The sequence below is a fragment of the Anas platyrhynchos genome, chromosome 18 (genome assembly GCF_047663525.1).
Source record: "Anas platyrhynchos isolate ZD024472 breed Pekin duck chromosome 18, IASCAAS_PekinDuck_T2T, whole genome shotgun sequence".
Lineage (NCBI taxonomy): Eukaryota > Metazoa > Chordata > Aves > Anseriformes > Anatidae > Anas > Anas platyrhynchos.
Window position 1 is genome coordinate 10,362,821 of NC_092604.1, and position 25,481 is coordinate 10,388,301.

The window sequence follows — 25,481 nt, forward strand, 5'->3', positions numbered from 1 at the left end:
GAGCTTGGGGGATGCACTGAAAGGGCCCTGTTCAGGTACCCGCATGGCCAGGGCAGGTGGAGGGCACCCAAAAAACACAGGAGCCACAGAGAGGTGTTTGCTGCCAGCCCCTCGGTGGGAGGCTCACCCCATCCTCTAGAGGATGGCTCCAGCTGGGGGCTGCCACGGAGTGGTGGAGGAGGAGAAAGAGGAGGAGGAGGAAGGAGGAGGGAGGCAGATCAGCGACCCAGGGAAGCGTCAGCAGGGCTGCCTTACCCTGCACAGTGAGAGCAAAATGCTTCTCAGCTGAACCAGCCGGGTTCTCGGCCACACACACGTAGCTGCCAGCATCACCCACCTCTGCCACGGCCACCTGCAAGGGGAGCACAGCCCCACTGGGGACCCCCAGCCTGGCACCACTGGGGCTCGGTGCGCAGCCAGCCCCCCCTCGGGGACCGAATAGGGCCCTGTCCCCCTGGCACAGCCACCCCCTGAGCACGGGGACACCGACCTGCAGGACCGTGCCCCCCTCCAGGAGCTGGTGTCGGGGGCTGGCCACGATGGGGACGTGGTCCCGGAGCCAGGACACCGCGGGCACCGGGTGCCCGCTGGCTGCGCACTCGAATCGGACGGTGCTGTTGGTGGTGGCTGTCACCTCCTCGACCTGCTCCTCCTCAGCACCATGGATGGCTGGGGCAGCTGGAAGCAGGGGGGTCAGGGGCTGCTGAATCCCCCCCCCCCCAGTATCTCCCAGCCCCTCCTCGCTCACCCAGCACCTCCAGCTCGTAGTGCACGCGGTCCCTGCCCGCCTCGTTGGATGCCTCGCACGTGTACCTGCCCGCGTCCTCCTCCTGCACCACGGGCAGCTGCAGCACCCGGCCCCCTGCAGCACAGGGGGGCAAGGTGGGGACAGCCCCATGATGGGGGTCCCATCCACAATCCCTTTCCCACCCCGCTGTGCACAGCCCCCACGCAGCCCCGGTGAGGCTGAAAGGGTCCCATGGGTGCTGCATGTGTCAGCAGGAGCAAAGGGACAGGATCCGACCCCCCCGTGCTGGGGATGCTTTCATGGCAGGAGCATTACCTAGCAGGATGAGCACCCCGGGGCCGGGGGCGAGGGGCTCCCCGTCCTTGTACCAGGTGAGCCGGGGGGGCGGGATGGCGTTGGTGTCGCAGGAGAGCGCGGCGGGCTGGTGGAGGACAGCCTGGCGGTGCTCCGTCACCTCCCTGTCCCCATCCTCCTCCTGGTACAGGATCTCGAAGGCTTCGCTGGGGCTCAGCTGGTGCTGGAACAGGGGTGGCACTGCGGGGACAGGCTGCTGTGAGCTGTAGGGAGGGGGACATCACCCCCAGGTGCAGCCAGAGCTGGCGAGACGCACGTTATCCAGCGCACACACACATCCCTCTCCACCCTGATCCCATGGGGGACCCCCATAGGGACCCCTCTCCCCGGGACCCCCCCCCGCTCCAGCTCACCCAGGGCTCACCCTGCACGTGCACGCTGAAATCCTTGTCGTCTGCACCCAGGGGGTTGGTGGCCACGCAGGTGTAGTGCCCCGAGTCCGGGACACCAGCAGGTTTGATCTGAAGGACCTGCCCCTCTTGGAGGATCTGGAGGTGGCCGGCGCTTTCCAGGAGCTGCGTGGGGTCCCCAGCCCCAAGGCGAGGAAGAGGAGTGGTTATACACCAGGGCTGAGGCATGCAGGAGTGGGGCAGAGCCCAGCCAGCCATACCAAGGGTGTGTGTCCCCCCCAAAAAAAAACAGCAGCTGCTCCCTGGCCACCCTTGGGACCTCACCTGCCCGTCCTTGTACCACTGGATGGTCGGCTCGGGCACAGCCCACGTCTCGCACTCCAGCGTCACCGTGCTATTGACACTGGTTCTCACCTCTGTCGTGGCAAATTCCCCCGAAGGGACATCTCGGGTGATCAAAGGGGGAACTGGTGGGGAGAGGAGATATGGCTGGGAGGAGGGAAGAGCCCCCAAATGCCCTTGCTCTGCCCTAACCAACAATGTGGAGTGCCTCAGGGCGAAGGGAAGGAAGGGGCACTGGCCCCGTTATGTCGGGGGTTGTGGTGGGGCTCAGGAGGTACGGGGAGAGCTCACGCACCCAGGACCTTCACGGTGTAGTTCCTCACGGCCTCCCCAGCCTCGCTGGCCACAACGCAGCAGTAGGTGCCCGCGTCCTCTTCCTGGGCGTTCAGGATCTGCAGCCCGTGGCCACCTGGACAAAGGGGGTCTCCTGAGAGGGTCCCAGCTCACAGCTGAGGCTGTTTATCCCCGTGCAGCACACGAAGACATCTTAAAGGACCTGCTGGCCACCTACAAGCCTGCCTGGAGGGCATCCAATGCTCTTCTAGAGCCCAATTTCTAGGCTTATAAAAACCCGTGTGGTCTCACTGATGCTGCTGAGAAGCTTCTAGCTATTACCCGATGATGTGACCCACCCTTCTGATGGCCTGAGCCTCTCATCTACAGGACGACGACTTCTCATCGCCCTGGGTGTCACCAGACCCAGAACAGACCCCACTCCCACCCCCCGGGCACCCAAAGGGGCTCCGTGGTGGCGCAAGACCAAGGGGTGCCGGCGCGGTACCGGGGAGCAGGCGCACGTCCCGCGAGGCTTCGATGGGGACCTCGTCCTTCAGCCAGGTGATGCTGGGAGGGGGGTAGGCTGGAGCCTCACAGAGCAGGGAGATGGGGTTGTTGATGATCACAACAACATCTTCTGTGGCAGCATCGTGGGCATCTCCAGCAGACGCGGGGCTGGCTGCAGAGAGGTGTGCGCACGGCAAGAGATCGGCACTAACACCCATCACAGCCCCACTGCCGGCTGTAGGGCTCAGGGATCCTCACCACCCAGCTGGGGCAGGCACTCAGAAAGCCCCAAAAGCCCAGATCCCCAGGACTCAACACCCAAAGCCACCTCGTACCCGAAACATTCAGCAGGTAGTGCTTGGTTTGCTCCCCCACGGGGCTGGAGGCCACGCAGGAGTAGCGGCCGGCGTCAGACGGGGCAGCCTGGGGGATGCGCAGCACGGAGCCGTCGGGAGAGATGGAGGTGGCTCCAGCAGGCAGAGGGTCACCATCCTTCAGCCAGGTGACCTCAGGCTGGGGGTTGCCTGTGTAGGGTGGAAAGTAGGGTTTGGGCTCGGTGCAAAAGTTTTTCCATGCGCGCACGCAGCCTGGATGGGGTCACTGCGCTGGGAAGCAGGGACACCAGCCCAAATCCAGACTTATCACAATTTGGATCGGGATTTTAGAGACTGCTGGATGAGCCAGCAAGAAAAAAAAAGGAAAACTGTCCTGAGTAGGAGGTGATTAATTACTCCCATTGCAAAAGGAGAAACCAGATTAGAGGAATTTTTGCTCCGTTTTGGAAAGATCGGAGCTGACGTCGTGGAACAAGCTCCCCGCGTGGGCGCCCCCTCCCCAGCACTTTCCGGACAGCCCAACTGCAAAGCCAGGAACTATCCCCAAAAAGCTCCTCAGCCGACCTCAGCTATTCCTGTGTCATCGGCTGGAACCGGCCGCTTGCTCCGCGCCCACCTCCCACCACCCCTGCTCCCCGCGCGATGCTCACCCGCGGCCAGGCAGGACCAGGTGACAGGGTGGCCCTCGGGCACCGTGACGGCCTCTTCCTCATCCACGTCCTCAATGTGGGGAGGAACTAGGAAGGCGAGAGGCCAGGGACATCAGCAGCTGGACCAAACCAGACGCTGTGTCCATGCACCAAGGCACAAAGGACTCCGGTGCTGCAGCTCCCACTGCTGCACCCAGTGCTGACCAGTGCTGTCCCCGCACAGCTGAAGCTCTGATGCTCCTGAGGAGCCCATCAGAGGGTAGATGTCCCTCCCTTACCCAGGATCTCCACCTGGAACTCCCTCCTGGCCTCCCCAGCGGCGTTGCTGGCCAGGCAGGAATAGTGGCCACCATCCTGGGCTCGCACGCGGGGCAGCCTCAGCATCCAGCCCCCTGTGAGCATGGAGCAGAGAGGGCTCAGGGCACGGATCCAGGCACCAGCACAGCCCAGTGCCACCCCGCAGGGTGGGAGCTGTGCTGGGTGTGAACTCCTCAGCGTTAGGGCAGAAGGCATTCGTGGAGTTCTTGCAGCATCCTTCCCTCATCCCACCTGAGAGCACTTGCGTGTGCGCGCCGGGGGTGACAGGAGAGCCGTTCCAGGACCAGGAGACCGTGGGCAGGGGGACGCCGGTGGCCTCGCAGGTCAGCGTCAGGGCTCTGTGCAGAGGCACACGGATGTTGCTGGTGGATCCCGAACCTTGGAGGAACTTCGGAGGAACTGGGGAGGCAGAAGGGACAAAGAGCTGTCTGCAAAGCAGCCACCGAGACAGCAGAAGAGTGAAACAAAGGCGGCAGATGTTGAACCCAGAAAAATGTGGCAGATGTTGAACCCAGCTGGTTCCCACCCTCCTGCTCGTACAGCTTGAGGCCATGAGCACAGAAGGTCCACCAGCAGCCACCTACCTGCACCCCCAACCCTATACCTCCAGGCGTGACACCAAGCTGGCCACATGCCCTACACCACCCCAGTCCTTTTCCAGCTCAAATGCTCAGCACCCCAGTCCCCAAGGTTCCCCTAAGTCCTTGGAAAGCAGCTGACTTTGTAAAGCAAGAGGTGCTCTGCTCAACCTGGAAAGAAACCACTACTGCAGGCTGATGGAGCCACTTCTGCTGCTTCTTCACCCAGAGCACCCCCTCCTGCCCCCAAACCTTTTACACGCTGCGTTATCCAAACTTGCTCCGTGTTTTCCTCTTCTCCAGGCTCGTGATGCTTTGGGCACGTGGTGGAACATCCCCACCCAGCCCAGCTGCCCGTGTCCCTTCCCCGCAGCCCCCCGCCGTGCCCCCCACCCTCACCGTGCACCGCCACGTCGAACTCCCTGCGCTCCTGCCCCGCCGTGTTGGCCGCCAGGCAGACGTATCGCCCCGCGTGGACCAGCGCTGCCTGGGCGATGCGCAGCCTCCAGCCCTGCTCCGACAGCGAGAGCCCGTCCCCAAGGACCACGGGCTGCCCGTCCTTCAGCCACGTCACCGTGGGTGCTGGCCTTCCCGTGGCCTCGCACTCCAAAACCGTCTCGCCGGCCTCGATGACGGAAACCTTCCTGGGGGCTTTGCTGCTGCCCCGGATCCTCGGTGGCACTGCGGGCAGAGGGACAGGGGATGGAGGTGAGGCTGGAGGAAAGCCCTCGGCGGTATGCAAGTGGGTAGAAAAATGCCATGGAGCTGGCTGGTGGCAGCAGGAGGGCAAAGCACATCCCAGTGGGTGCAATTAGTGCAGTCGTGCAGCTGCAAGCAGAGCGGAGCCAAGAGGGGAGCTGGAGGGGGCCAGGCAAACCCAGCTGGCAGCATCCCTTCCAAAACACCCAGGGCAGGGGATAATAGCTGTGAACTTTTGGGTCCAGCTGGGCCTCGCAGCAAGGCAGAACATGTCTTGCTCAAACATACAGCTTAGGAGAAGCAGCTTCAGCCACCTCAGCAGGACCCCCACGTCTCGGGGTCCCCCGGCTCACCGTGCACCCCCAGGCGATGCTCCTTGCTGCTGCTGCCGGCGGCGTTGCTGCACTCACAGGTGTAGGTCCCCTCGTCCACCAGCCGCACCTTCTCGATGTAGAGCATCCTCCCTCCTGCAGACACCAGCTTCGGGCTCCCGGGGTGGGCAGAAAGAGGTTCACCTGCCCGGGGGGGGACAGCAGCCTCCTCTCAGGCTCCCAGCAGGACCAGATCCCACCCAGAAGCCAGGCACTGCTCGATATAAATCGCTCCTTGCTGCCCAAGGAGAGCAACTCAAGTTGGTTTTACTCTTGGCTGCAGCAGGAGACCCACAAGGAGCAGGCTGGCAACTGGGTTTCAAGTTTAACCTGGCGTTTGCTCATCCAAAATGCTCCTAAACCATGCAAGGGGGATCACCTGCCCCGGGCAGGGGGTCTGCATCTGCCTGGTGGGTCAAGACCTGAGGGGCAGGACCTTACCGTCCTTCTGCCAGCTCAGGGCAGGGAAGGGGATCCCGTGGCACTCGCAGGCCAGCCGGACAGACTGCCCCTCCAGCACGGACGTGGTGGTGGGCTCTGCCGAGGGGAACGACGGTGGCACTGTGGGGAGAGAGAGAAGAGGGGCAGCTGATGGCAGGGGACGAGGGGAGAGGGGCAGCTCCGTCCTGCTCGCCACCCGTGGCACCAGGCTCTGCACAAAGATCCAGCGAGACTGCTGGAAATAATAACATGAACTCCCCAGCTATTAGGAAAGTGATGTTTTTAATTGCACGTGGCCTACAGCAGAGGCTGGCTGAGCCCCCCGGCCAGGCCAGGGCTGGCCAGACAGAGCTTTGTTAGGTAGCACAGCTCGCTGCGAAGGTGACCTAACACTTTCCGATATCGGACGCCGTTCCCATAATTACAGCTGGCTGGAGAAGGGTAACCCCTTCCCGCGAGGGATATTAGCTTTTGGAAGAAAAATCCTAACACCCAGAAACCTCTGAAAAACAAAAACAGCAGAACCCAAACAATCGAGCCGAGCCAGGACACCGGGCCAAGCGTGCAACGTCTCCCTGGGAAGGGAGCGCAGGAGCGGGGAGAACTGGCCTTCCTCCCCGTGCCGGCTGCCTGCCTGCAGGACTCCCACCAGCTGGCCCCGAGCATCCCCGAGGGAAGCCAAACCTGGCTCTGCCCTGGATGTGCTGTGGATGTGCTGGAGTTTGCAGGGATGTGCATGGCGAGGGACGCGCCAGCATCTCCCCAACCCAGGCAGGGGACAGCAGGGGTTGATACCCGCGTGCCGCCGTGATGGATGAGGGCGCAGAGAGCGCAGAGCAGCCCTGGCAATGGCAACAAATTCCCTTTGCTCCCCTGCCCAAGCTTTAGGAAGACAGCTGCATGGTTACTGAAATACCCCAAAGCAACACTTGTGCAAACATTGGCTTTTTCCCCCCCTCCCGTTCCAGTAGGGGATTCCCTACACCTCCAGCTGCATCATCTCGCAGAGCTTTAATCCTTCGGACACCATTTTCCAAGCCAGCGAGCCACCTCAGGTCCCCGTTATGCTTACAGGGTTTGTTTCTACATCTCCTTGTGCCCCGTATTTTCCTGGTGAGTTGTCCCAGCCATGGCAGCCCTTACCCAACACGTTCAGGTTGTAGTGTCTCTCCGGGTGGCCGGGCACCTGGCACGTGTACCTGCCCGCATCCTGCACGGCGGCTCGCCCCACCTGCCACAAACAGAGACGGTGAGATGCTCTGCACCCCCTTTTCCCTCCCATCCCTTCTTTTGCCCCAAAACATCACCTGGAGCACAGTCCCATCCTCTGACAGTGACATCCCTGGGCTCGGTGTGAGCAAGGTCCCATCCTTCAGCCAGCGGGACCCCCGGGGGTCGACCCCTGGGGCCGGGCAGCGCAGTGTCACCTCCTGGTTGACGATGGCAGAGACGTTCTCCTCCTCGCCCGGGGCAGTGGGTGGCACTGGAAACAAACAGGGCAACGCCACCCCCAAACCCCTCTTCCCATAGCTGACCCCACAGCCCCCGAGGCTGGGGAGAGGGCAGGGAGCAGCCCCCAGAAGGGGCTGGGGACACTTGGGGACACTTACAGCGCACCTCGACGGTGGCCTCGCGCCTGTCCTCGCCCACGGCGCTGCTGGCCACGCACGTGTACGTCCCCGAGTCCAGGAGGCGAGGGGTGGGCAGGGACAGCATGCGCCCACCGGACAGGATCTGTGCCCCCGGGGAAGGAAAGAGCCCAGGTGAGCGTGAAACCAGAGAGAAACCTCGCTGGGTTGCAAGCAGTAACCAGGACGGGTGGGCACAATCCTGCCTCAAGCCTGTCCTTGTCACATGGTGGGGACCCCCTGGCTCTTCCAAGTGGCGGGGAGCAGGGCTGAGCAGGTCCGTGTTCCCATGCACCAAATGCAGGGGTAAATTTGGGCAACACCACGTCTGCTCAGCTCCAGCAATTGTTTGGTTTTATTTTTGGAAAAGCCAGAACAAGGAACCAGAGCGTCCTTCTAGAAGGATGTCCCCAGGGAGACCCCCCTGTGGTAGTCACCTCACCTGCGGGCCACCCGCCACCTCCTCGGGCACGGGGTTGCCGTCCTTGAGCCAGAGCAGCACCGGGGCAGGGCTCCCGGTGGCATCGCACCGCAGCGTCACCGCCTCGCTCGTCACCGCCACGACGGGGCTGGGGCCGGCCGTGATCCGTGGGGGCACTGGGGGAGGGCAGGGGGGGCACAGCAATGTCACCAGCAGCACCAGGGGGCCGAGATGGGGATGGATGAGGTGGGGACACCAAAATTTGGACCAGGCAATGCCCATCTGTAGGGCCATGACCTTTGGGGACATTACCAGGGATGGATGTGGGGTAATGGCAAATGGGGCAGACGAAGGGGTCTCTGCTAAACCCATCTCTCAGGGATGTGCCCCCATACATGCACGGGGGGTCCTGGGGGAGCACCCTGCCCTCTCACAGCCTCTGTCCTCCCCCTGCACCCCACGGACTCACCGGTCACCCGCAGGCTGTACCCAAGCTCGGTGTCCCCGGCGGCGTTGGAGGCCACGCAGCGGTAGCTGTCGGCATCAGAAAGGTGGGCACGGGGGATCTCCAGGCGCTTCCCATCCCTGGACAGGATCCGGCCCGGGGTGGTCACAAGCTGCTCGTTCCCCTTGTACCAGGAGATGTCTACAGGGAAGGAGGGGGATGAAATACAAGGAGCATGGAGACGCACACCGGGGACACCCCCAGGGAAGCTCGAGGGAGGGGACAGGCTCACCGGGAGCTGGCACCCCTGTGGCCAGGCACTCCAGGGACGCCGTGCTGTTCTCCAGGACAGCCAGGTCCACCTCGCTGGGCTCGATGTTCGGAGGCACTGCAACCCAAGCATGCGTGGCATCAGCTCTGCGCAGCCCAAAACCCAAACCGGCTGCACGGCACGCACCAGTCCCCATTCTGGGAGGGAACCACAGCACTGCACGGTGCCACCGCTGCCCTCCAAGTCAGTGACAAGATTTTTTTTCTCTGCACCCTGCCTGGTTTCTCACCCAGCACCTTCAGCATCACGTCCTGCTCGTCCTCCCCTGCGGGGTTGGCTGCGACACAGGTGTAGACACCTTCATCGGTCAGGTCAGCCTTCTCGATCTAGAGGGAGGAGGGAGGGTTCCCGGCTAGCTTTGGTCACCTGTAACCCCCCCTCCTCAGCTCCTGCAGCCCCAGGGCACACAACCCTGCCCTGCACACCCCCCCAGCCCCATCACGCCCCCCCAACCTGGAAGATGCTGCCCGTGGCTGGCAGCGGGACCCCGTCCTTCCTCCAGCTGAGCCGTGGGGGCGGCGTGCCCGTGGCCTGGCACCGGAGCGTCACCGGCTGGCGAAGGGCCACGGTGACGGCATCCCCCTCTGCGATGCTGACTGAGGGGTGTGCTGGCCAGAGGGGAAACAAGGCTGGGGGAAAGCCCTTGGCCAGCCGTGCCCACCCTGATGTGTGGGATGGAGAGCGGGTCTCCCCCAGGTGCTGCTGCGCTCACCTTGCACCAAAACCCACACCTGAACCTGGGCCCCCCCAGCCCGGCTGCTGCCCTGGCAGATATAGAGCCCTTGGTGTGCGAGCCCCACGCGGGCAATCAGCAGGGTCCCACTGTCCTCAGACACCACCACGCCATCCGCTGCACCTAGCGGGAGTCCATCCTTCAGCCACCTGCAAGGAGCAGGGCGGGCGGTGAGGTTTTGGGGTGTCCCGCCACCACCCACCCTGGTTTGCGCACCGGGAGCATGGGGGTGCTGCACCCACAGCACCCCAGGGATGAGGAATAGGAATTGATGCCTCCCATCCTGAAGGACACCCTCAGCCAGGGGTCCCCATTACCCATATGGAGTCCCCATCCCGCTTCTCTGCTGCATCTTCACATGTCAGGCTCTGGGGTGCTCCCAGGGAGCTGTGCAGCCCCCTAAGGCAGAGCAGGGGGACGTGGGCAGGACCCCCATCCTGTCCTACAGTGCTCACCGGATCCGGGGCACGGGGACACCGCTGGCACGGCAGCGAATGCGCAGGGAGTCGTTGGCGACGGCAGTCAGGTGGCTTTCCCCATCGCCGATCAGCAATTTGGGGGGAGCTGGGGAAAAAGGGAAAAGGGGACAGCCGGCTGGGAGCAGCCCTGGGAACCTGGCACTGGAGCAGCCAGGAGCTCGGAGAGCACAGGACCCCAGCAGTAAACCAAAACCCACAGCTGCGTGGAGCCAAATTTCACACACACTTCTCCGATCCCAGAGGAGCTGCAGGTTTCAGCCACCTCCTTCCTGCCACCATAAATCCCCGCTCCCTGCTGCAACCCCGCAGCCCCCTTACCCTGCACGAGCAGCGTGTGCCGCACCACGCTCTCTCCCGTGGGGCTGCTGGCCAGGCAGGTGTAGGACCCCCCTGAGCTCTCCGACACCCTCTGGACCCGGAGCAGCGTGCCGCCCGCAAGGAGCAGCACCCCGGCACCCTGGGGAAGGGGCTGCCCGTCCTTCTGCCAGCTCAGGGTGGGCAGGGGGTTGCCGCTGGCCAAGCAGGGCAGCTCCACGGGCTGGCCCACTGCTGCCTCCACCACGCGGCCCTCGCTGGAGATCGTCGGTGGCACTGTAGGGACAGAGAAATGGGGGGAGAGCGAGTGCAGAGAGCCCGAGCTGAGTGGCACATTCACAACCTTATTGCACTGACAGCTGAGCGCAGCCACCCCAAGCTGATGGAGAGGAGATGGACAGGGGAGAGACCCCTCGGAAAGCCCCCAAACCAGGGATGCTTCCCAGCCTCCTCCAAGTCCTGGCACCGGGTGCCTTACCATAAACCTCGAGCCTCACGGTCCTGTGCGCCGTGCCCGCGGGGTTGGTGGCCAGGCAGACGTACAGCCCCGCGTCCGCCTCCTGCGCCCCGCTCACCCGCAGCGCCCGGCCCCCCCTCACGTAGGTGGTCCTGGTCCCCGAGGGGAGTGGGCGCCGGCCCCTGAACCAGGAGATGGTGGGGGCCGGGGAGCCCTGCACCTCGCAGGGCAGCTGGCCAGAGCCATTCAGCAGCACCACCACCTCCACCAGCTCCTCGGCGCCCAGGATGGAAGGGGGAGCTGGTGGAGAGAGGGGCATGGAGGTGGGGGAGATGCTCGCCACTCCCCAAATTGAGCTGCCTGGGTGGGTGAGGGTTCAGGGGGATTGAAAGGGAATTGGGTGGAGGGCAGCCGGGGACTCACTGTGCACGTGGAGCTGGAAGATTTTGCTGTGCTGGCCGGCAGGGTTGGTGGCCAGGCACTGGTAGGTGCCCTGGTGCTGGGGCTGGCTGCTTGGGATCCTCAGCACCTGCTCCTCCTCCAGCAGCTCGAGGTGAGGGTCCAGAGCTGGGAGAGGCCTCGGGGGACAGAAAGGTGCACGCGTGACTCGGAGCCAAGCACGGGCAAGGGACAGAGCCCAGGGCAGGGAGCGATGGCACCTGCTTTTGGAGGGGTTTTCCATGCTGGTAATGTGCTGGTTTTGTCCCAGCAGGGAGGAAGCAAGGGCTGGGGAAAGGTTTTCCCAAAAACCATCCCTGAAAACCTCTTTTTGGCCCAGAGTTTTGGAGAAGGGGACATCTCTGTGTCCAACACATCGTGCTCCCCTGTCACATGCCCCCTGTTGCTGTCTCCTTGACAGGACCACCACCCTCACCCCTCCAGCACGTCCCAGCACCCCCCCCCGCAGCCACTTACTGCCCATCCTTCATCCAACGCACCCGGGGTGGGGGCACCCCCCTGCTCCGACACTCCAGCAGCACCTCGGAGCCCTCCGGTACGGAGACGTTGTGAGGCCACTGGGACCCAGACATGCTCGGGGGCACTGAGGGCAGAGGAGGTGTGAGCAGGGGTACAAGGAGCATCCCAAATTTGCCACCCTCCTGACATCCCCATGCTGATCCAGGATAACAAGCTCAGCATTCCCAAAATTGCACGCTGGATGGGCCCCAAGGGACCGCCCTGCCCCCAGCCAGCTGGCTGCAAGGGACCTCCCCCAGCCCACCGCAGCCCACCCCAGGGTCACCATCGCTGGGTACAGGGGACGGGGACCAAGTCACCCAGCACGAGCAGGGCGAAGTGTCTGCGCGCCTCTCCCGCCCTGCTGCGGGCTGTGCAGCTGTAGGTGCCCGTGTCCTCGCTGCGGACCGCGGCGAAGCGCAGCGTCTGTCCCCTGCGGAGCAGGAGGGGACCCCCAGCTCCATCCACCTGCAGGAAAAGAGGGAGGAGAGGGGGTGTCAGGGGGAGCCAGCAGCACCCCTATCATGGGGTGGGGGTGTATGCCACCACCCCCTTTCCCTGTGGCTCACCGGGTGCCCGTCCTTGTGCCAGGTGATGGAGGGGACGGGGGTGCCGGAGACGTTGCAATGCAGCTCCAGGGGCTGGCCGGCCACCACCGACACGTTCTCCCAGCCACTGCCCATCATCTCCGGGGGGCCTGGGGGGAGGTGAGAGCCGTGACAAGGCACGGTGGCATCTGGCTGCCTCGTTTCTCCCCAGACAGCACACAGACCCGATGCAGCAGCTTTGCCCTGCTGCCCATCCCCACCACCCCCACAGCTCGCCCCATTTGGGGAGCATCTCGCATGGGGCAGGAGCCCCCTTCCCTCTGGCCGTACCGTGCACCACCAGCATGGTCGTGAGGCTGACGGAGCCCACGTCGTTGGCTGCCAGGCAGGTGTAGTCCCCGCTGTGGCTGGGCTGCAGGGCGTGGATGAAAAGCGAGCCCCCATCCAGCAGCTCAGCACCTGGCACAGCGTCCTGCACCTCCACCGCGTCCTTCCACCAGAGGATGGATGGCGTGGGGGTCCCTGCGTGGGTGCATGGAGGTGGGGAAAGTGTTCAGGCAGGCGATGGGTGCCCCATCTCCCACCTGTGCCAGGCAATGTGCGGGCTGCCTGGGGAAATCAGTGGTGCCCCACGGCTCCTGCACCATCCCCACCTTGTGCTACCCAAGAGCCGGGTGCCAGGAGCTGGGCTGAGCCCAGAGATCGAAGGACAGGGGCATAGCAGTGAGGAAGGAGCAAGGATGGGTTAAGTGGAGATTCCCAAAGCCAGACAAACGAGGACACCCAGCCCTTGGGTGAACACCAGCTTGCACGGAGCCCTTACCCTTGACCGGACAGGTTATGGTGACGTTCTCGTGAAGAACCTTCTCCAGCAGGACCTCTGCACCATCCCCCAGGTACGGAGGCTCTGGGGGGTGGAACGACCCCGATGCTGGGTGAGCAGACACCCAGCCCAGCCCTCCCCACCCCATCCCGTGGTCCCAGCACTCACCCAGCACTTGCACAACCATCTCCACGGCGTCCTGCCCCACGCTGCTGCTGGCGATGCAGCGGTAGCGTCCCGCATCGGAGAGCTGCACGGCCCCGATGGTCATAGCCCCGTGGGGCCCCCCCAGGGCTCCCCGCTCGCCCTCCCGCAGCGGGCGGCCGTCTTTGGACCAGCTCAGGCTGGGGACGGGGTCCCCGTGGGCCACGCACGGCAGCTCCAGCCGCTCTCCCACCAGCGCCCGCAGCACCTCGGGGCCACGCTGGATTCGTGGCGGGACTGGGACAGAGAGATAAGAGAAAAAAGTGGCATGGAGGGGTGGCACAGAGCTGTGTTTACAACTCACAGCTCCCCATGGTGTTGCAGAAGCATGCCACGTGCCATGGGCTCGGCAGGACGTACCTTGGACTCGCAGGCTGTAGCGCACCGAGGCGTTCCCCACGGCGTTGGTGGCCGTGCAGGTGTAGAGGCCGCTGTCTGCCTCCTGGGGCTCGGCCAGCCGGAGCGACCCTGACGGGAGGACGGTGTACCTTGGGGCGCAGAGGGAACAGAGAAACCGGCTGGGAGGAGCAGCCGTGCTGCCCTTTTTATCTGGCTTCACCCTGGGCAGGAGCTAGGGGCTGACAGCTCACCACGAGGCAGCCACGGGAAGGTCCCCAGGGCCACAGGGGAAAAAAATAAGCTTTGCTCTGCACCCGTGCAAGGCTGCAGCGTGAACCACCAGTGTGGGGGACAGGGTCACCACGGAAGGTGCCGGGGGTCCCCATGGAGCTCGGCCCCTGCAGCTGGAGCTGGCCGTGCTCTCGCGCCCAGCACCATCTGCGCCGTGCAGACATAACATCATCGCAGCCCACGGCCGCCCGTTCCGCCCCATAAATCACTCGGCCGTGGGGAGCAGCACAGGGCCACGGGGAGCAGCCATAGGGAACGGGATCAAGAACGCCAAAGCAACACGGTCCCTCGAGAGGCGTGAAAACAAGCTGCCTTCCCCACCAGCCACAGCAAGCCTCGGGTGGAAGGAAGGAAGCCACGAACGGAGATTGGGGTCCGCAGTGTGGGACGCCCCTTCCAGCACGCCGCTAACAACGTGCTAAGCAGATCTTGCTCCATCAGGGAAGAGCAAGACACTCAATAATCAAACACCCAGGCACTTTGCAGTTTTCATCTCCCATTGTATGGCTTTGGTGGTCCCATCACTGCCACCAGCCCCACGGGGACAACTCTGCCTCCCTCCCCATCCCATCCGCGTGCTTCAGCATCCCCGCTGCCCCGTCCCCGGGGAGCAGCAACGTGCTGAGGGGCAGATCCTGCGCTGTGAACATCAGCACGTAGCTGTCTGCTGAAGCTGAGGCTGAGCAGATACGGGCCCGAGCCACGGAGCTGCAAGCCAGCCGCTCGCTTCGCTCCAGTAGACAAATTCAGACCAGCTGCGAAACTGGGAGCAGAACCCAGCGTGAAGGCGCGTGGGAGCGAGGGGGTGGTGGGAGAGCGGCTGCCCTGGCCAGCAGCCACCGCGAGCTCTCTTTGAGGAGCAGCAGCGAGTGCTCAGAGCACCAGGGCAGGATCCAACCCCCAATAACCCCAGGAGTGCTCCCCAGGGAGCAAGCAGAGCCGGTACCTCGAGGAGGAGAGAGGCAGCGGCCGGGACTCGCGGCTCCACGCCACCAGGGGAAGGGGAGAGCCCTGCGCCTCGCAGGGCAGCGTGGCCTCCTGCCCACGCACCGCCAGGATGGGCACAGGGGCTGATATCCCCCGTGATCCGTTCACGCTGATCCTGGGCTTGGCTGGATGGAGAGAGAAAACAAAGCTGGTGCAGGAACGCTCCACGCACCCCACAACCCTCAACGCTGTTTTCCCCATCCCCAAAACCCATCCTCCACGTGGCTCGGGCAGCCCAAAGACAACAGGGAAACCAGGAGCAACCACAGCCTGTGGCTGCCCTCCCTCTGGAGAGGGTTTACCAGGAGCTGGTCCCGGTGCGGGGCACTCACTGCTGATGGAGAGCTGCACCTGCCGGCTGGAGAAGCCTGCCACGCTGGCGGCCGTGCAGAAATAGGTGCCGGCATCCCCCGGGGAGGGTGACGGGATCAGGAGGGTCCCGTTGGGGTTGAGGTGGTAGCGTGGGCTCGGTGAGATGGGCTCCGTGCCCTGATGAGGGGAGGAAGAAGGCAGAGACTTTGCCATGAGCTAGCAAGGCCAAGGGCAAAAAATAAAATCAATAAAATCATAAAATAATAATAATAATAATAATAATAATAATAATAATAATAATAGGCTCTGGGTCCATCAGAGCGAACTGTCTTGCTGGTTCCAGCTTCCAGGGGTGCTCAGTGCCACCTCCCCACAGCGCACCGGTGGGCAATGTCCTCTCCACACACCACCCAGCACCCAAGGGTGCCCCTGGCAGCAGGACGCCAGCCTGCTCCTGCACAGAGCCACCCTCCCAAGCCCCCCACCCGCTGGGGACACTTCTACCTTGGTCCAGGTAACTGTGGGGGTGGGCACGCCGGTGGCATCGCACCGCAGGGTGACGGCCGCTCCCTCGGTGGCAGCGACCAGGGCAGGACCAGGCTCGATGCTGGGAGGAACTGGGGACAGAGAGGAGAACCTCACCCTGCTGGACATGGCCACAGGGAGCGAGGCTTTGACTCACAGCTTGCCAGCACCCCCAGCAAACCCCCATCCTGTCCCCAAGCCCCTCCAGCACCGTCCCCTCTCTCTGCGCAATCACCGCTGTACACAGGGGCTGCATCTCCGAAAGCTCACGTTTCCCCAAAAGCTCACGTTCTTCCTCAAAAGCTCAGCCTCCCAGGCTAGATTTGCCTAAACCTCACCCTGCTGCAGCTGACAGCTCCTGATGAAGCCCCTGCTCTCGTACCCAAAACATTTGGCACCTGACCCCAGCTGGGGACCAGCCCCAAGCACCCTGCACGTCCCGGCTGGGCACGGGGCTCCACCAGCGCGGGTCAGCAGCCCAGCAGGCAGGATGGATGCTTCACTGCACGTGTCCAGAGTTGAATTTCATGTGTCCTGGCTGGCCAGCACTCACAGATGTTCTCTGAGGCTGCTTTGTAGCCGCACCGCGCTGCCCTGGGGACCGTTCCTTACGCACAGATCTGGCTTCAGAGTTTTCCTGCCCTAACATGCTGCAGCAGCTCTTCCAGAGCGGTGGAAAAGCCTCGCTCCAGCCAGACATCCACAGCTCCTTCCCACTCAGGTCACACAGAGCTGGCAGCAGAGGCCAGGGGACAGCACCCACCCCGGCCACCCCGCGGGGACACCCGGCCTCTCACCGTGGACCACCAGGGCCACCTCCTGCCGCTGCGAGCCGAGGGCGTTGGTGGCCACGCAGGTGTAGGTCCCCGTGTCCCCCCGCGATGCCTGGCCCACGTGCAGGCTGCCGTCAGGCTGGGTGGAGAAGCGGCCACTCGGGGCTACCTGGACAGGGCAGAGACAGGGAAGTGGAAGGGATAGAGAGGGGCAAACATCCCCTTGCCATGCTGCCTTTGGGGCATACCCAAAAATCCCATCCTTGGGTAGCACGAGCACCCTGATGGTGCGCCCTTCCCAACCCAAATGCTCCCCCAGCATCTCCCACCGGCAGCTTTGGGCATGGATGTGCACCCACGAGTCCTCCATTCCCACAGAGCCCCCACTGACCCCACAAAGCCCCCCCTGTCCCCACGACCCTCACCGGCTGCCCGTCCTTCAGCCAGAGGCGGGCAGGCAGCGGCCGCCCGGCCAGGATGACGCACGGCAGCCACAGGGGTTGCCCTGCCAGCACACGGACCACGGCGGGTGCCAGAGCTATTGCTGGGGCTGGGAGAGAGAGAGGGGAACAGGAAAAGTGATATTAATTGGAGATAAATTAGCGAGGAACACGGGGGAGAATTAATGTCCTGCTTTAAAAATTAACCCAGACGTCTGCCAGACCTGCTGGGGACGGGCAGAAGAGCCCAGAACGGGAATGTGCGGCTGACTCAGGCTCCCCATGGCACGGGGTCTTTTCTCCCCCTCCCAAGCCACCCAGGATGATGATTTTTTGATTTTCTGCATTAAGAGCATTATATTCATTCCACGGAGCAGTCCAACAGCCTGCCCAGTGACACCCGGATAGCCTCAGCCCCCCGCTGCCACCACCAAAAAGCTGCTTGAGGCTTGGGGTGGCCGTAAGCCCTTGCACTGCCTCTCCTCCGAGGTCCAGAGCTTGGCTCAGCACAAGCCTGCTCCAACATTCAGCGCCCCCAGGAGTTTGGGGGTGTTTGTCTATGGGTCTGAGCGCACACCAGTGTTTTTGGGCAGAGGTGGATGAGTGTTCCTGAACCCGTGCTGGGGAGGGATTCAGCGGATGGCTCTGCCCAAGTGGCTTCAGCCCACCTCGAGCCTCACGAGGACCCACGCACCAACAAAACCACAGAAAACCAAACCTTGTCCAGTGACCGTCAGCTTCACCTCTGCTCGGATTTTCCCAAAATCGTTCTGGGCTTCACAGACATAGACAGCTTGGTCATCCAGCGAGGCTCCTGGAGCACCGAGGGGGAGCACACGGAGGTGCTGTGTGAGCGCACACCCAGGCAGGACGCCTGCACGCCCTCTCCATCACTCGGCACACACTCAGCGCTCACCATCGATGAGGAGCTCAGCCCCAGGCAGCCCGTGCTGCTGCACCACGGGCTTCCCATCCTGCCGGGACCAAGCCACCTGCAGTGGCAGCGAGCCCTCGGCACGGCACGGCAGGGTCACGCTGTCCCCGATCTCGACCTCCAGGTCCCCCAGGGGCTCGGGGAAGTGTGGGGCAGCTGCAGGAGAGAGCAGTGGGAAGGGGCTCGGGCAGGGCCACGCAACAGCACCCACAGGGGTCTCTGCCCACACCCCGAGCCACTTCCCTCCTGCCAACCCCAAAGCCCCGGGCACTCACAGCCCACATCCAGCACCGTGCTGGCAGAAGCATCACCGGCCTCGCCGTGAGCCTGGCACGTGTACGGCCCCGCATCCTCCTCCTGCACCGCCTGCAGCCGCAGCACACCGCGCTGGCTGCCCGCCGGGAACGCCGCCACCTCCTGCTCGCCTGCCCCAAAACGTCCCCATCAGCACCCCAAGGACCCCATGCGTGATGTCCCCAGGGGCAGGCGGGGGTCCCGGTGCAGGGATGGGGCTTGCTGTCTGTGAGCGTCCTGGCCCGGCTTCACCTTTGTGCCACGCGATTTGGGGAGGGGGCACCCCCGAGACCCAGCACTCCAGGGTTACGTCTTCTCCCACCAGCGCCTTGACGCCTGGTGTCACGGCCAGGATGGCAGGAGGCTCTGTGCCACGGGGAGAGAAACATCTGCAGGTTACCCCTGCAACACTCCTTGTGCCTTAATTAACTCCTTGTGCCTTAAAAAACCCGAAGAGAACAGCGGAGACCCCAGAGCCCCTCCACCACCACCCTCCTTTTGGACAGTCCTGCCCACAGCTTGCACAAGCAGCTCCCAGCACTGCAGGAAAGAAAAAACCCCGTGCACAGCTGGGATCCCCCTCCCGGGGTGCCGGTACCGATGTACTCCAGGCTGATGGCTTGCTCGTCCTGCCCCAGCAGGCTGTTGGCGGAGCAGCTGTAATTCCCCGCGTCCTCCGGGACCGCAGCCCTGATGTGCAGGGTGCCCTGAGAGTCCATGAAAACCCTGCAGGGGGTGGGAAAAGAGGGGAAATGGTGGGAAAAGAGGGGAAACCGAGCTCTGAAAAATGGAGCTGATGAGAAATATGGTGAAATTAGTGATGGGGCTTGGAGCCACCCTGCAGACGGGATGGGTTTGCCGAGCACTGGGTTGATGAGGTTTGGGACTCAAAGCCATCTGCGTCAGCCCCCACAGGAGGGAATATTGCTTGGAACCAAGGAGAAGCATCGAGGGTTGAGCATTTTCATCCCCAAAGTGAAAAAAAAACCTTCCCCAAGCCCACTTCACAGCCTGATGTAGGGTGGGGAGGGGGAACCCAAAAGCAGAAGAAATTAAGGTACAAAGCCCATTTGGAGACTTGGGCGCACAGCGAGCTCAGAGAGCTCCTCCCCACCTCGAGTTCCCCTTGCTGGGGTCTGTGCCTGGATAAAGCAGGATGGCTTTGAAAAACACACATGAAACGTGTCACTGTCACCTCTGGTCCTGCTCCAGCACCCAGCCCCGGCGCTTCCAGGTGACGCGTGGCTGGGGGTAGCCCCCGGCCGTGCAGTTCAGCCGCAGCTCCTGGCCCCTGCCGAAACGCTGGGGGCTTGCATCGACCTCCACCCACGGCGCCTCTGCATGGGGAGGGGATAAAAAGACCACGAGCAGCACATCACCCCGTGGCACCACCCACTCCCGGGGTGACAAATCCCCCCCGGTGTGGGGCAGAGCCTACCCTGGATGAAGAGCCAGACGGAGGCGGTGGCGGTGCCGTGGGCGCTGCGGGCGATGCACTCGTAGGGGCCCGCGTCCCCCGGCTGCACGCGGCTGATCTCCAGCGAGTGGTTCTGCAGCAGCCTGGCCCTGCCGCCCTCCTGAAGGGCCACCCTCCCGTCCCAGCTCCACGTCAGGTTGTAGGGCACGGCGCTCAGCACGGGGCAGGACAGCACCACGTCGTGGCCCGGCGAAGCCGTGATGTTGCCCGGAGCCTGGAGACGCGGCGGTGGCTCTGCAAAGGCAGCGTGCTGGGCTGGAAGGAGCCTGAACCTGGGGACCCCCGGGGACCAGAGCTCGGCAGGAGCTGCACCCACCTGAGACGGAGATGTAGGCTCGAGCCCGTGCCACCCCAACCTTGTTCGTGGCCGTGCACTCATAGAACCCTTCGTCGCTCTTGGATGCCGCGGGGATCAGCCAGCTGACGTTCCCTGAACCTCTATGAAAAAGAAACCACAGGATCAGCCCCATTCCAGGCACCGGAGCTGGGAATGCCATGCCCACAGCTGCTCCAAATTCCTTGGGATTTCTCCTGGGCATCACACGGACACATCCCTCGGGATTCTCCACGACTCCCTCAGGATGCTCACAGCCAGCAGTGCCCAGGGTGGCGCACAGCATCCCTCCACCAGCATCATCAGGGGGTTGTGCTGCCTCCGTGTGAGTGCAGCAGGGAGCAAACTGGGCCAAACTGGAGACCAACCTGAATTTTTTCTCCTCCCCAAGCTTGGCCCCAGCCCGGCTGAGCTGCATGCGGAAGGGCAGCTCGCTGTGCGCCCAGCAGGAGACCCACTGCGGCTCGCAGCGGTAAGCCCGGATCCTGCTGGAGATGTTCACCTGGGGCAGGCCTGGAAGTAGTTGGGGACACACACAGACATGTAACGCTCCTTGGGAGACACCAGGAAAGGCAGATTTAAAATACCAAGGCGGAAAGCAAAGCAGAAGGGTGCTGGAAAGGAGCCTTTGAGCTCCCTGGAGAAGCGGTGCTGAGCAGGGACCGCTCACCGGGGACCACGCTGGTGTAGGTGACGCTGGAGAGGCGGTGCAGGGGGTGGCCCTGGGCGTCCTCGCCCTTCACCTTCAGCAGAAAGTCCCCAGGGGGGGCACGGAGAGGCGAGCCCACCCAGAGCTGCCCCGAGGAGGCGTTGGAGAGGGGCCGCAGGGGCAGCGAGAGGAGGGCACGGCCGGAGCTGTTGAAGAGCTCGATCTCCCGCAGACGTCCTGGGGGCTCCAGGCCGCTGCAGTTCACCACCACGGAGACGGGCAGGCCTGGGAGAAAAGCAAAATTTAGACGTGTTCCCAGCTGCAGGAGGCAGAGTGCACATCGTGGCAAGCGCCAGCCTCACCTTGCAGCGGCCGCTCCCCGGGCTGGATGCTGTCGGGGTCCGGCTGGGTGGAGAAGCTGGCTTGGAAATTGATGCTGCTGACGCCCGTGATCCTCACCGAGTGGCGGCCGCTGCTCTGGGTCTGCAAGCAGGACGAGGGGCACTTGCCGAGGGCAGAAGGGGAAGGAAAAGGGCAGCAGCCAGCCCCTTGCACCCGCTCAGGCAGCTCAGTGCCCATCAGGAGAGCCCCGAGCACGGGAGAGGGGCAGGGGCTCCGTGCGCTCCTTTATTTTTTTTTGGGGTGTCCCACCTGGAGGGGACGACGCACAGGACCTGGCACCAGCCTACCTTGACCTGCCACATCCCTGGCTCGTGGGGCTGCACCGCCACCACCACGGCCGAGTCGGGGATGCTGAGCAGCTCCTTCAGGTCGCGGCCCTTCTCCAGCACCTTCCCTGCAAGGAGAAGCAAAGCTCTGGGACGGGCACCCCAGTGCTTCCCCAGCCCCTGCAGCCAGCCAGGAGCCCTCCATCACGCACCTCTCGCTGCTGGAGGAAAACAGGGACCAGGGGGATCCCCCACAAATGCTCCCCCCAAAGCATCTCCCCTCTGCCTGCTGCTCCCCGGGGCACCCACCTGCCGGGTCCCGGACCTCAATCTGCGGGGCCGGGCCGCTCAGGGACACGGTGACCTCCTTCAGGCTGGGGTCGAAGGGGACGGGCCACGTGTGCTCCCCCCCGTCCTCGTGGTCTGCAGACAGCAGGTGGACTTTGGAGGCCTGGATGGCCTCTTCCACCCACTTCAGCACCTGGGGGCAGGCGGGGGAGGATTAACCTGGATCCTCGCCGTATGGCATCCCCATTTTAGGGCTGTTTCGGAAGCAGGGCTGTATGGCAGGGGCACAAAACCCCAGGCGCACCCCTCCCGATGCAAAGGGAACCGAGTCATTTGGTGTGATTGCAATTACCGGGTGGCTCCTGCTCCACCACGGGGAGCAGCCACATCCTCTGGCTCGCCCATGGGAACAGAAACCTCATTTGCTTGGTTCAAGGCTGACACAGGGCTCCCAGAGCAACCCAGAGGTGCCTTGGGCACGAGGATTGACCCTGAATACAGGGGCTGGGTCAGGCCACCTCCCCGTCCTTGCTCACCTCCTTCACCTGCTGCTTGTCCAGGTGGAAGACCTGCCCGGAGCTGGTGGCCGCGATGCGCTCGTACACGCGGTACCCGGGGTGGCTCCTGTCCCCGCAGTCCCCCGTCAGCACAAACACCACCTGCAAATATCACATCGGGGTCCCCTGCAGCGTCCCACTGGGGACAGCACACCCGGGGGGACAGCACACCCCGGGGGGACACATCCAGCCCCCTGCTCGCTGAGCCACGGTGCCACATCCCCGCGTTAAGGGGTGATGGGGACAGTTCCTCGGGGCCAGGAGCCACCGTCGTGCGCCTGCCCGAGCCACGTCTGGGGGGGACACGGCCTCACCTGGGACTGCTTGTGCTGCAGCAGCCGCAGCAGCTCCTCCTGCTGCTCGTAGTCCTTGGCCCGAGCGTCCGTGAAGACGTAGATGAAGGAGTTGGGGTGCGAGACCTCGGCGGCCAGCCTGATGGCTGCCACGCTCATCTCCGGGCAGTCCCCCCCGCCCTGCGGGGATGTGACATGGGCAGGGCTGGGGATGGGGTCCCCACTGTCCCCGTGCCATGCCGGCTTCCCAAATCCATCCCCATAACGAGGGCTTGCATTTCTTTGCTGGAGCAAGCACAGTGTGATGGCCCCGTGGAGCCACACAGGATCACAGCCGAGCCGTTCTTGTCCCATATCTGGTAATTAACACCCCACCCCATAATGACTCCAGCCCAGTGCAGCCCCACGTGCCCACACTCCTGTGCCCACCCCAGCCCAACGCCTCCAGCAGCCACCCCAGACAGGGGGCTCGGGGACACGGCTCCTGCTTCCAGGGAGCACTTCAGCCAGCAGAGCGCAGCTGAAATGGTTTAAAAGGAATCGTTTTTTAGAAGAGGGCGTTGCTTTGATGCTGTACCTTGACTTGGAGCTGCTGCAGGCGCTGCTGGAAGAGGCGGGGGTCCGTGGTGAGGGTCGCGGGGCCAACCTCTGCGAACACAGAGGTCCCAGGTCAGCCCCTGACCCCAGCCGAAACACGGGACAGGGACCAGGGTGATGGGGAGACCACCAGCAAACGGCTGCCAGCCCCCACCTACTGCCCCTGACCCCATCTCCAGCCGTTTTCGTTGAATTTCAGCATTTCTGCTAAAAATAAAGCCCCGGTCCTGCTCTCTTTAGGGGAGGTCTGGGCTCTTTTGGAGAGCAGCCACTATTTGTAGGTGCGCACAGGGCTTGTGCAGCAATGCCTAACGAGATGGGAACGGGCTGGGAGCAAAAAGCCACCTGTGTGGCACGAGCAGGTGCCAGCATCGCCATTAATTAATTAATTAACAGGGGGGAAACAGCCAGCCCCATACGGCAGCACGGCGTGGAGACCGTGCCCGACAGCCACCCCGTGCAGCCACTGGGGGGGGGGGGGGATTAAAAAGGGGAGAAGGGACAGGGAATGCACTCAGGGTGCTCCTCGGAGTGATTTTGGGTCAGCTACCCCCATCTGAGCACATTGCCCCTGGCCACCAGCCGCAGCCTGGGGCTCCTGGGTGCTGGCAGGGGACCAGCTCCGCTCCCCTCTGCTCCACTCAGTGCACCCAAACCCACCCAGCCCCAAAACCCCGGCCCCTCACCCCTTATCCCCAAACCCATCGCGGCCCTACCTGGGTCGTGGAAGGGCACCAGGGCGTAATTCCTGATGAGCTTGGTGCCCCGGCTGAGCGTGCGCTCCAGGATGCGCGACGCCCCCTCCGTCACCTGCACCAGGTCATCGTACATGGAGCCCGTGGTGTCGAAAACGAAGGCCAGCGTGGCCCCCCCGGCACCGGGGGGGGACCCGGTGACACCAGGGACCAGCAGCAGCCAGAGACCCACAAATATCCCTCCGTGGGGTGGCATCCTGGGGAGAATTTGGGGTGCCGGAGCCCCCTGTTTTGTCCTCGCCCTGCTCCGTCCCTGTCCCCAAATTGGGGTGGGGGGGGGACGGGGTGAGACAGGGGGGTGCGAGGGGCTGCACACAGCAGGGGCAGAGAGGGGACGCAGCCACCCCACAGCTGCAGCCCTGCTCCAGTGCTCAGCTGCTGGGAGGGATGGAGGGAGGGGAAAAAAAAAAAAAAAAAAAAGGATTTTGTGAGCCAGCAACGTGCTGGGGAGGCCGGGGGGGGGCCTGGAAAGGAGGTCCCACAGCCCATGGGGGCTGATACAGTGCCTGGACCCCCCCCCAGCCCTGCCTCCCACCCCCCCCCCCCCCCCAAGGTGCCGCCGGGGGAGGTGAGGGGAGGACGCGGGGGCTCGCAGCTGAGCGCCGGTGGGGAAAATCTGCCAAAGGCATGGAGAGGGGGGGACCCAGCTGCAAGAGGGGGGGGGAGCTGAGAAAGGAACCCCCCCAGGACACCAGGAACCCTCCTCAGATTGGATTTTCCAGCGACTGCGCGGGCTGAAGGGGTCGGGGTGGGGTTGGGTGGGAGAGGGGCTGGGGGCAGAGACCCCCCCCCCAGCAGGAGGGGGGCTGGGAGCAGAGCCCAGGCCTGGATGCGCTGAGCTCCCCCCCCCCATCCCCAGCTCTGCTCTTGCTCAACGCCCCCCCCAGTGGGACCGGGAGACGCTGGGGGGGGGCATCGAGGGCCAGGTCCTGCCCCAGTGCTGAGCACCCCTTGTCCTGCCCCAAAAGGGGATGGGGACCACCTCCCCGCACAGCTGCTGGTGCCCAAACCCCCCCCCCCCCAGCTTCTCCCCATCGCCTCATTCATCCCCCCCAGCTGCTCCCAGTCCCCGCAGCACCAGTTTAACTGGGCTTAGGGGGTTAACTGGGCTTTAACCCCTTCCTTGCTGCGGGGGGCTCCCATCCTCAGCGGGAACAGCCTCTGGGTAACCGCACCCAAAAACATCCTTCGGAGCCTTCCCCCCCTCCTCGCCCTCTGCTGGCACAGCCGTAAATAAATTTATGGAGAGAAATAAAAGAGGAGTTGGGCTCCATGAGCCTCGCGGGTCCCTTCCAACTCGGGATATTTTATGGTTCTTGATTTAAATCCACGCTTTATCCCTGCGCCGGGGTACAACACGCCTCCCGTGCACCTCCCGCGCACACCCAGACTCCTTGCTTAGACCTCCTCTGGCCTCCCCAGCACTAATTAGCCCCCCTCGTTAGGAGCTCGCCCAAACGAGGACGTGCTGCCAGGGCCTTGCAGCCTCCTTTCCAGCGGGCTCAAGCAGCACAGAGCCGCCCAGTGCGCATCCAAAACCTCACCCGCGCCGCGAGCCCCTTTGCGCACCCAGCCACGGGGAGGGGGCCACCGAGGGCGCGTAATTAAGGGCTGCGAGACGCAATTAGGGGATATTAATAGCAAATTGCTCGGCAGCC

General features: G+C 63.7%; 1 protein-coding gene across 8 annotated transcripts in view; it reads right to left on the reverse strand.

Annotated features, from left to right (window-relative positions):
• HMCN2 (hemicentin 2) overlaps nucleotides 1-24,202 on the reverse strand; it is a 36,690-nt gene extending 12,488 nt beyond the window's left edge. The window contains exons 1-57 of one of the 8 annotated variants that reach the window (XM_072025239.1): nucleotides 23,785-24,202; nucleotides 23,049-23,119; nucleotides 22,493-22,651; nucleotides 22,158-22,280; nucleotides 21,643-21,814; nucleotides 21,355-21,461; nucleotides 21,028-21,148; nucleotides 20,687-20,950; nucleotides 20,385-20,529; nucleotides 19,999-20,120; nucleotides 19,644-19,916; nucleotides 19,401-19,542; nucleotides 18,804-18,931; nucleotides 18,458-18,571; nucleotides 18,187-18,336; nucleotides 17,894-18,067; nucleotides 17,696-17,791; nucleotides 16,963-17,087; nucleotides 16,562-16,706; nucleotides 15,744-15,856; nucleotides 15,260-15,416; nucleotides 14,887-15,052; nucleotides 13,671-13,798; nucleotides 13,275-13,547; nucleotides 13,107-13,190; nucleotides 12,614-12,805; nucleotides 12,305-12,432; nucleotides 12,056-12,203; nucleotides 11,694-11,820; nucleotides 11,202-11,356; nucleotides 10,800-11,078; nucleotides 10,325-10,597; nucleotides 9,983-10,091; nucleotides 9,507-9,676; nucleotides 9,248-9,402; nucleotides 9,024-9,120; nucleotides 8,756-8,851; nucleotides 8,488-8,664; nucleotides 8,040-8,194; nucleotides 7,580-7,703; nucleotides 7,277-7,452; nucleotides 7,113-7,200; nucleotides 5,970-6,089; nucleotides 5,511-5,672; nucleotides 4,858-5,139; nucleotides 4,112-4,279; nucleotides 3,841-3,954; nucleotides 3,563-3,649; nucleotides 2,913-3,101; nucleotides 2,576-2,749; nucleotides 2,090-2,203; nucleotides 1,777-1,919; nucleotides 1,467-1,617; nucleotides 1,064-1,282; nucleotides 749-862; nucleotides 491-678; nucleotides 256-352 (exon numbers count right to left, since the gene is read on the reverse strand). In XM_072025239.1, coding sequence (XP_071881340.1) covers nucleotides 256-352; nucleotides 491-678; nucleotides 749-862; nucleotides 1,064-1,282; nucleotides 1,467-1,617; nucleotides 1,777-1,919; nucleotides 2,090-2,203; nucleotides 2,576-2,749; nucleotides 2,913-3,101; nucleotides 3,563-3,649; nucleotides 3,841-3,954; nucleotides 4,112-4,279; nucleotides 4,858-5,139; nucleotides 5,511-5,672; nucleotides 5,970-6,089; nucleotides 7,113-7,200; nucleotides 7,277-7,452; nucleotides 7,580-7,703; nucleotides 8,040-8,194; nucleotides 8,488-8,664; nucleotides 8,756-8,851; nucleotides 9,024-9,120; nucleotides 9,248-9,402; nucleotides 9,507-9,676; nucleotides 9,983-10,091; nucleotides 10,325-10,597; nucleotides 10,800-11,078; nucleotides 11,202-11,356; nucleotides 11,694-11,820; nucleotides 12,056-12,203; nucleotides 12,305-12,432; nucleotides 12,614-12,805; nucleotides 13,107-13,190; nucleotides 13,275-13,547; nucleotides 13,671-13,798; nucleotides 14,887-15,052; nucleotides 15,260-15,416; nucleotides 15,744-15,856; nucleotides 16,562-16,706; nucleotides 16,963-17,087; nucleotides 17,696-17,791; nucleotides 17,894-18,067; nucleotides 18,187-18,336; nucleotides 18,458-18,571; nucleotides 18,804-18,931; nucleotides 19,401-19,542; nucleotides 19,644-19,916; nucleotides 19,999-20,120; nucleotides 20,385-20,529; nucleotides 20,687-20,950; nucleotides 21,028-21,148; nucleotides 21,355-21,461; nucleotides 21,643-21,814; nucleotides 22,158-22,280; nucleotides 22,493-22,651; nucleotides 23,049-23,119; nucleotides 23,785-24,019 — 8,758 coding nt within the window. In that variant the 5' untranslated portion in view covers nucleotides 24,020-24,202. Of the gene's footprint in view, nucleotides 1-255; nucleotides 353-490; nucleotides 679-748; nucleotides 863-1,063; nucleotides 1,283-1,466; nucleotides 1,618-1,776; nucleotides 1,920-2,089; nucleotides 2,204-2,575; nucleotides 2,750-2,912; nucleotides 3,102-3,562; nucleotides 3,650-3,840; nucleotides 3,955-4,111; nucleotides 4,280-4,857; nucleotides 5,140-5,510; nucleotides 5,673-5,969; nucleotides 6,090-7,112; nucleotides 7,201-7,276; nucleotides 7,453-7,579; nucleotides 7,704-8,039; nucleotides 8,195-8,487; nucleotides 8,665-8,755; nucleotides 8,852-9,023; nucleotides 9,121-9,247; nucleotides 9,403-9,506; nucleotides 9,677-9,982; nucleotides 10,092-10,324; nucleotides 10,598-10,799; nucleotides 11,079-11,201; nucleotides 11,357-11,693; nucleotides 11,821-12,055; nucleotides 12,204-12,304; nucleotides 12,433-12,613; nucleotides 12,806-13,106; nucleotides 13,191-13,274; nucleotides 13,548-13,670; nucleotides 13,799-14,886; nucleotides 15,053-15,259; nucleotides 15,417-15,743; nucleotides 15,857-16,561; nucleotides 16,707-16,962; nucleotides 17,088-17,695; nucleotides 17,792-17,893; nucleotides 18,068-18,186; nucleotides 18,337-18,457; nucleotides 18,572-18,803; nucleotides 18,932-19,400; nucleotides 19,543-19,643; nucleotides 19,917-19,998; nucleotides 20,121-20,384; nucleotides 20,530-20,686; nucleotides 20,951-21,027; nucleotides 21,149-21,354; nucleotides 21,462-21,642; nucleotides 21,815-22,157; nucleotides 22,281-22,492; nucleotides 22,652-23,048; nucleotides 23,120-23,222; nucleotides 23,304-23,784 lie in introns of those variants that run through there. The other 7 variants (XM_072025241.1, XM_072025242.1, XM_072025240.1 and 4 more) reach the window with 7 other exon arrangements.
• Between the last annotated feature and the right edge of the window lie 1,279 nt (nucleotides 24,203-25,481).